Source organism: Xiphophorus maculatus, chromosome 10 (assembly GCF_002775205.1).
Source record: "Xiphophorus maculatus strain JP 163 A chromosome 10, X_maculatus-5.0-male, whole genome shotgun sequence".
NCBI lineage: Eukaryota > Metazoa > Chordata > Actinopteri > Cyprinodontiformes > Poeciliidae > Xiphophorus > Xiphophorus maculatus.
The window spans coordinates 19,949,972-19,958,421 of record NC_036452.1 but is presented as its reverse complement, the minus strand read 5'-3'; the positions used below and the strand labels follow the sequence as shown (position 1 = coordinate 19,958,421).

At 43.2% G+C, this 8,450-nt stretch overlaps 2 protein-coding genes across 3 annotated transcripts; one reads left to right on the top strand and one right to left on the bottom strand.

Annotated features, from left to right (window-relative positions):
- Positions 1 to 85: 85 nt before the first annotated feature.
- On the top strand, positions 86 to 2,109 carry LOC102229266 (histone H3.3). Its single transcript, XM_005809617.2, has 4 exons — positions 86 to 184; positions 920 to 1,057; positions 1,168 to 1,321; positions 1,413 to 2,109. Exons 2-4 carry the CDS (start codon positions 930 to 932, stop codon positions 1,539 to 1,541), a joined length of 411 nt encoding a protein of 136 aa, XP_005809674.1. The 5' UTR covers positions 86 to 184; positions 920 to 929; the 3' UTR covers positions 1,542 to 2,109.
- On the bottom strand, positions 1,622 to 7,390 carry LOC111609822. 2 transcript variants are annotated; one of them, XM_023340425.1, is made up of 16 exons: positions 7,157 to 7,390; positions 6,801 to 6,908; positions 6,636 to 6,711; positions 5,572 to 5,728; positions 5,448 to 5,493; positions 5,288 to 5,346; positions 5,158 to 5,193; positions 4,387 to 4,439; positions 4,171 to 4,303; positions 3,826 to 4,043; positions 3,706 to 3,751; positions 3,564 to 3,629; positions 3,421 to 3,480; positions 3,261 to 3,346; positions 3,054 to 3,148; positions 1,622 to 2,231 (listed from the first exon to the last, which is right to left on the bottom strand). In XM_023340425.1, the coding sequence occupies exons 1-16, from the start codon at positions 7,191 to 7,193 to the stop codon at positions 2,197 to 2,199; spliced, it is 1,311 nt and encodes a 436-aa protein (XP_023196193.1). In that variant the 5' UTR covers positions 7,194 to 7,390; the 3' UTR covers positions 1,622 to 2,196. The 2 variants fall into 2 exon arrangements, with proteins under 2 accessions (XP_023196193.1, XP_023196194.1); XM_023340426.1 differs by having other exon boundaries at positions 3,261 to 3,343.
- Between the last annotated feature and the right edge of the window lie 1,060 nt (positions 7,391 to 8,450).

Here is an 8,450-nt window from a genome sequence, read left to right as displayed (position 1 = left end):
TGGCTGCGCCATATCCCGTATGGAGGACAAGCCAATCGTGCTCAGTATGCTAAAAACATGACGTCACGTTGAAGTATTAATAAACTGCTTCGTTCACGCTCCCGTCTATAGTCGTTTTCAGCGGTGTATAACAGCGGAGGCACATCTGACGCAACAACTTCTTAGTACAACTTCAACTTAAAAGGTAACGCAGCCGTTTAACCGTGCCGTCTAAGTTTGGCGTAAATTATCTGCCTTTGCTTTGAATTTTCCGAGGGTCTCCGATCGTCTACAGTTGTTGGCCTAACATGTCTACTCGTTAATGAACGCTAAAAATAGAACAATGGAGGCTCTTAGGGTGACGTTTTTCGGTACTTCTCTACATGTAGCGGTTTAAAACTAAACGGGGTAAACAAACCAGCTTCCAGTGCCGTTCCTTTAATTTGCCAGGACACCAGTCTAAAACGTGAACACTTTCAGCTAATGGCGCTTGTATTGAGTCGGCACTGGGGTTTTTTTTGTTTGTTTTGTTTTTTTCGGGACGAAACTGAAAATGGCGAGGTCGAGGCAGAGCCGCGCTGCTTCGGGCGCCATTTGTTTTGATCTGTTGAGCTTTTTAGTTCACCAACAGACATTAGGTTTGTTTATATAACGTCGACGTAACTGGTTTAAACTGCCGTATAATTCTTTATTTACACTCATAAAAGGAAGCGGGATAACCGGTGTCTGTAAACGTGTGTTTATGAACGTCGGCTGTTGTAGGCCGACGCCTCCCATGGCCGCGACGTTGGGGGAGGGGAGCGGCGTTAGCTCGGCTAGTTTTAGCATTGTGTTTACAAATGCGACAGCTTCCCTTCTCCCCCCACCCCCCGACTGTCTAGTCTGGGTTTAAAAAATTATCCGCTTTTTGAATTAATGCGCTTTTATTGCCATTTTTCAGGTAATACGATATGGCTCGTACCAAGCAGACCGCCCGTAAGTCCACTGGAGGTAAAGCGCCAAGGAAGCAGCTCGCTACCAAGGCTGCTAGGAAGAGCGCCCCCTCCACAGGAGGAGTGAAGAAACCACATCGCTACAGGTACTTCATATGTTTACGTTAGTATAGCCTACTAAACCGGTTGTTGCAACAAGGTGAAGGAATTTTGAAACCGCTTTTTTTGTTTTTTCTTTCTTTTTCCATTCTTGCAGGCCCGGTACTGTGGCTTTGAGGGAGATCCGTCGCTACCAGAAGTCCACGGAGCTGCTTATCCGTAAGCTGCCCTTCCAGCGCCTGGTGAGGGAGATCGCACAGGACTTCAAGACCGATCTTCGTTTCCAGAGCGCAGCTATCGGAGCTCTCCAGGTAAGAAACTTAAAGCTAACCTAATGTGAAATGTTGTAAATGGTACAATTGTTAGTTTATTTTCTCCTCCTCCTTTTGTCCTTTCCTATAGGAGGCAAGCGAGGCCTACCTGGTGGGTCTCTTTGAGGATACCAACCTGTGCGCCATCCACGCTAAACGTGTCACCATCATGCCCAAGGACATCCAGCTGGCTCGCAGGATAAGGGGAGAACGGGCCTAAGGGGCTGCCTGCCTGCTTTGTTTTAACAAATTGTCCTATTTATCATACTTATCCATTTTGTGGACATTTTTATTTCTTGATTTTATATATATATATATATATATATATATAAGTTCTTCTTGAATTTTTTGTATTTTTAGTGATGCAGCATACCAACCATTCCACAAGCCCAACTGCACCATGGACATGATTTGACCTTTTTTGGCTTGTCAGGCTAAATGTAATGACGTTTGGGGGAGGGCTCCTTTTATTAACGGAGCCGTCTAAAGTCTTTTGACAAGAATCAAATGCTTCACAACCTAACGGGAGCAGCGTTTCTTTCGTTTCTCTTTGCTATTGATCAGAAAATGCCAGCATGCCATCCTGGGTGCGCCTCGCCGCAGCGTCAGAGTGTTGGCTGTCCCAGTTGATCCTCTGCACGGTGTGAGGGAGCACTGCAGACCCCGAAACCCCATGATTTCTCTGGGCCGCTTTTTATCTCAAAACACAAAATCTTGGCAGCTACATTTAATACTATTTATGAGATGTTGTCACATGTCTTTCTATTAAAGGTCTTTATGAATACAAAGTTGTGTCTTGTGGTGATATACAGACAATAATACAGCTATTTTTTTTTTATTATTGAATTTATTTACATGGGTGAGTTGATCGGTGGCTATACAAACCATTCTGTATGCTTGAACCCAGCAGCTGTAAAAACACAGAAAGGAAAATGTTTTAACGTCGAGGTGCTTCTAAAATGGGATCGAATTGCAAAGCCTGCTACTGCGGTCAGGAACACTCTGTTGGATTTACCTAAACGCTGCATCAACATGGCACATGGGTAAACCTGATTTGTAATGGAAGCCTAGGTTAACACTGGTCTTAAGCTCGTAGGGCTGATTAACATCTTACCAATGGTCTACAAAGTGTGGTCTGTGGGCCGTTTGTATATATACATATATCCTGCCACCCCTGAAGACTCCTTGCCTCCCCTCTTGCCACCCCATAGATATTTTTCTAGATCTGCCCCTGCACTCCGTCATTAAGTCATTACATTTCTGGATTGGAAACCTTATTAGCCAAATATTTCAATTTTCTGAGAAACATAAGAATCAAAGTTGCATAACTACAGCAAACATCTCCGTGTAATGAATCTGTATAATGCGACGGCATATTAGGGCAATTGTAGACAGAAAAAGTAAATTTTCACCGAAAAACTCAAATTTCAAATTTTGAAGTCAAAAATTTGCTAGAACCCCCCCCCCCCCCAATTGAGATTAATCTCAGAGATTTTCTAGAAAAATCTTAGAAATTTTGGTGTTTCTAAAGGTGAACATTTTCGACTTTTCTAGAAAATCTTTGACTTTTGAAACTCCAAATTTCCCTGTTTTTTTTCTAGAATTTTTTTGGGGGGGATTAATTTAAACTTTTCTGAGTTTCTTGGTGGAAATGTTCTCCTTTTTTCTACCTACAACGCCTCTCACTTTTCGCGTTGCATCGTTTGATGACCGTCTCGGCAACAGGCCTCACCAATGCGGCAGACTATATCCTCGCACTCCTTCGTGTTGCCGGCTTTGAGCACAACACAACAAAACCCAGAGGACCGAGGAGTTTCTGGAGAATCTCTGAAAGAAACAAAAAAAATAAAAAATGCATTACAGAAACAACCTTCTGGGACTGTTTCACCTCAACTTAAAGTGCCGACGCCCCGGATGTGTTGGGCGTGTCGGTACTTACGCCACGCAGAAGGCAAATATCGTGTATCCGGGCTGAGCAAACCTCCCCACGCAAGAAACCTCTGGGTAGTGATGCTCAAACAGCTTCTGAGGAGACATGGATACTATAAACATATTGCAGAGGGGAATTTAACGTTATTGTGCTGATATTTTCTTCTTACCATCGTACTATTTCTGTCTGTACATGTCAAGTGTGTTTCCTTTAGGTCTAAGAGCACCTCCTAAGGGATACGTTACACTCAGGCCATAATAATTCAACAGCATATTTTACAATGTGCCTGCAGGCGTTCGAGTCATTTCTCACCTTGCTTGGCTGGTTTTTATGCAACACTTTAGGAATTGCATGCTGCAAGACTTCCTTTCCTCCAAACTAAACGGGGGGGAAAACCAGAAGTTGCATCAGTTTTAGCAAACGTTAGCAGCATTTTCAAGCAGAAAAAAATTACCATTCCGATGTTTGCTTTCCCCAAGTACTTCACAATGTAGACGATTCTGTCGAGAAATTGGCGAGTTAAGTGAGTTGAGGTCAAATCTACAAGCTCTGGAGAGGCCGTGTGAACACCTGCCTTCCCTCTTTGAGGCACTGGGAGGCGCCGGGAGGCTTTTGCCCGACGTTGGCTTGCTTTTGCTGGGGAGTGAGGCCGAGCTGCGCGTTGGGGTTCTCCATCCTCAGGGCCCTCAAGATTTTGACGAGGGGACGATATATCGTTCCGTCCTGGGCCCTGCATCGCAGAATACGGATGGACAGAGGGCAGCCCTTGAGACGCGACAGAACAACGCCTGCCTGGAAGCGAGAAGAAATGGCAGAACGCATCAGACCGCAAGATAAAAGGTCAAGGTTCGCCTTTATGCAGGTGACACTTTTCTATCCGCAGCTAATGAAGACAAAGGAAAGGCAGCGATTTCCTCACTTGTCCGTTTTTGCAGTTTCTCAGGGAAGACCCGTTGATCTCATCGATGATGTCACCAGAGGAGACAAACATGTCGACATGAGCCTGGCTGCCAGGCACCAAGTCCAGGACGAAGACACGTCCGCTTAGATACCTGGGGGGGAGGGGAAACATGGAGGTGACGTTGCATGACCCGGAGCAAATTGTTGTTTCTTTGTACGGGGTTAAGCTACAAACCTTAAAACCATCCCAACTTCCCGACATGGCACGACTTCATAGGTGTCACACACCTAGAAACAAACAATCTGTCACGTTCGTCTGCCTATCGTTACGTCAGTTTTCCCACAATGCATTCCTGACTTTGGATTCTGCAAACCTTTTGCAAAGTTTTCCACACTGTAACCTCAAATTCAGTGAATTTAGTGAGACTTTATGTGAAGGACCAATGAATAATAGTGCATTATTGCATATTTATTGTTCAATAACAGTCACTAGTGCCAAAAAACACAATAATAATAACAAACCAGCAAATTTTTAAAAAGGTTTTAGCAGTGTTTTTCATGTAATAATTGTATCAAATTTCCACAACAGAATGTCACTAAAAGTACCAGCAACATGTTTTTAACTCAGCTTTTCTTGTTAAGTTGTGCCTGCGTGTCTTTAATGCATTTTCCGAACAAATTAACATCCCACAGAAGAAAATGTGTTCATCCTTTGCAAAAAATAAAATATTGGTTATTTAAGAAGGACACATTTTCTGCAGTGGATGTTCGAACTGACATGTGACATTTGCGTCTCTAAACGGATCTTATTGAGCTGGACTGAGGGCAAAAATGACTCTTTGGATTGTAAAAGTCGCAGACCCCTGGTCTAAAACATGACATATAAATTACGTATATGTGATCTTGCAGTTCTAACAAGACAAAATACAGAAAAGTAAACTCCAAATGAAAAGACAGTGCTAGTGTCCAGACTTTATTCAATAAAGTTTTGTTGTGGTGCTCCTACCGGTAGCAGCCAGCTCTCGTCTAGAAAACTACAGTTCTGTTTAAAGAGAAGCAAAAAAAACAACAACAACAAATAAATACTGGAACAAGTGAGAGTATCACCGCGCTACATGTTGCTGTTTTTCACTAACCTCCATGTCCAGCTTGAACTCCATGTGAGAGAGCACCAGCAGCAGCGACATGAACGGCTCTGGGGGACACAAAAAACAAACAAAAGCAGAGCTCAAACTGAAATGGCTACAAACGTGCCCTCGGCTTTGACTAGGCCTCTCCATTTACTAAACGTCTCACCGACAAATTCCTCATTCCTGAGGATCGATAACGTGGGACTGTACCACTGCAATCAGAGGATGAATAGACGTGTCAGTGAGGCGTGACGGATCGGTGAAAGCAAAGTGTTGGCAGCGTGTCTGACCTCCAGAACTCTGGGCGTGTGCAGCAGGTGGGCGAAGAACTGCGACAGAGTCTTGCGGCCGAGGGCCAGCCGCAGCAGGTAGCGGCCCCGGCCTTGGGCTGAGATGAGCTTCCTGCAAACTCTGGTCTGCTCGACGGCCAGGGAAAGAGCAGAGAGCCTGAACCGGGGGGGGGGGGATGTTAATAAAAAATATGGGTAATACCAAGTCGGTATTGGATCGGTGCTAGCACGGTTAAGATCGATGCTATAGTTTCAGATTCCATATTGAAATTCTGTTTTGTTTTTGCATTGCAACTCCATGTATATTTTGTAGATCCCTAAAGATTTTGATTTGAACAAAATAACTGAGAGGAAAAAAGAAATACATAAAATCACCTGAAGGTCAGAAGTTTGACGATAGTAAAAAGTGTCGGTATCAGTACTGGTATTGGTGATACTTGGTATCGGTTTGATACCAAAATATCGCACACTTCTACAGGCTAAGGGTTCTTGTCTGTATCTTTTTGTTTACATTCCTTTCCTCCATTTAGCTTGAAATCTAAGTTATTTCCACATTTCAGCATTTATTTGAACTGAGTTATCATTACAAGAGCAGTATTTTCTTTTCACTTATAAGTTCTTTGTCACTTTCGTCATGCGCCGCCAACTCCGTCCGATGGACTTCCTGTGTGTGTGTGTGTGTGTGTTTAATAATATTTATTCTGTTTTTTGAGAAGCATTTGTCTGTGAAACTGTGGTTTTTAACTTCTAAATCAAACAGTTTTTTGTGGTGCAAAATTTGTTATTTTGTATTAACTGAACAGGAGTAATTAAATACCAACTAAACACGTTCTTAAATTAAAAACACGTGCATGTGTCCCATATCTCAAGAGTCACTGACTACTATTTATTTAATACATTTTATATCCCTTATGGTTATATTGTATTTATTAATACGTAACAGTTTGGACGGAGTAGCTTGTGAGCAAATGAGCAATTTCCCGTTGGGAATCAATAAAGTATATTCCATATCAATCTCAGCAGAAATACAACAACAACAACAAACTGTAGGGAGCTCCTTCTACCTGCCACAGGTGTCTTGGTGAGGAAGTTGCTCAAAGCACTGCCAGTAATCTCTCTGGGCCAGACTGAGGACTGGCTCTGAGGAGAGATATTCAAAAACATTTAGAGGTCAAACATCTTCACAGGAAGCCATGGGAGGAGGGTTAAATATGGAGTAAGGTGCTCACGCTGCAGCCCCTTTCTGAGGACCAGCTCCAGCAGCTGGCAGCAGGAGGGGAGGTGAGGACTGGAGTCCGTCACTACGCCTCCGTCTGACTGCATGTTCAGGACACACACTGACACACACACGCACACACATTAGAGATTAAAACACGGATAACGTTGGATAACGTGATGAATGGTAACATTCAGTAGGTTGATGTGGCTGTAGGGGGGGGGGTCAGCTGTCTGGTTATTATAATGGCAGGAAGAGCAGGTTCTTGTTTACAAGAAACAGGAAAAACCCCGAAACAGCCGACGTGAAGCTGAAATGTTGATGAAATAACGCCACACCAATCCCGAGCCCGCTGCTGTGGATGCTTACCTCTGAGGGAGGCGAGCAGAGGATCTCTGGGTGCCATGCTGGCACGGAGGGAGCAGCAGCAGCAGCAGCAGCAGCAGGAGCAGCAGGTGTTCTGGTGTTTATCAGGAACCGGCGGCTTCTTATCGTTCAGCCGCAGTTCGCACTTCCGCGTGGCGAATAATGCACGGAGAATATCCTGCCCTTTCCACGGCGCCTGTCTGAGAGCCGCTCTGTGATAACATGTAAATGGCAGTAACCCGCAGCCTACAGCTGGGGGGCGCTGTTGCTGCAAGAGAGAAAAGGAAAACAGCTGTTTTATTTTTGATTAAACTTCGTTCTAAGTTTGGTTACATTTCCTTTTATCACCGTTCATACGTAATATAATTAAGAGTTTTCCAACCCATGGTCGTGTTAGCATGATTTTTGGCGGTCAAATAGTTCGTTTTGACCATGTCTATGGTTTTGATTATTTTAAAGGTGAGGTCCTGTTAAGTCATTATCAGTTGTAAGGAAACTGTCACATGACCTCGAGCTTTTTGGAAGGTAAACAAATCCTCAGACATTGGCGCCCCCTGCTGGCCTGCTTTTCTTAAGCAGCAGCTAGCTAGTTTGCTTATGTACAGTATTGCGCCAGCTCTGGTTAACTTAAAAGAGAAGAAAACAACATATGAATAAATATATTCAAAGAATGTCAGTAAACTTTAAGCACTGTAAACAAGGAAAACTTTATATTGTACATTTTAAATAAATGCTGGTTCCAAAATGTATTTATTTCTTTTCTGCATTAAGTTTTCTTTGGCGTATGTAGTCAGTGTGACTCATCCACTCACTGAAAATACACACACAGTGACTCGCTGTAATGGACTTTGATCATGTGGTGACAAATGTAAAGTTGTGTGGCATCATTATATGAAGGGTAATAAATGTTGCACTACTCTATAATCTAAGGAACCTGCAAATATTAAACAAAAGAGGACCAAGGACAAAACTGTGATCTTAGTTCGCTAACTGCCAAATGGTGTAGATGGTTTTATTATGCAAAACAAATCAGTTTAGCACAATTGCAAACAATTATAAAATAAATGAAATGTTTCTTGACATCCAGTAATACCAACCAATAGGATTTAGATTTACTGTTGCTGTAAGATATTAATATGGAAGAGTAAGAATCCCCTAGGCATGATGCTGCCACCATTGTGCTTAATTCAACCTAAAGGTATTAATTGATTTTCTGCTAAAGCACACGTGTCAAACTCAAGGCCCGTGGGCCAAATCCGCCCGCCATAGCTTTTTTATGTGGCCCCCTGTGGACTAC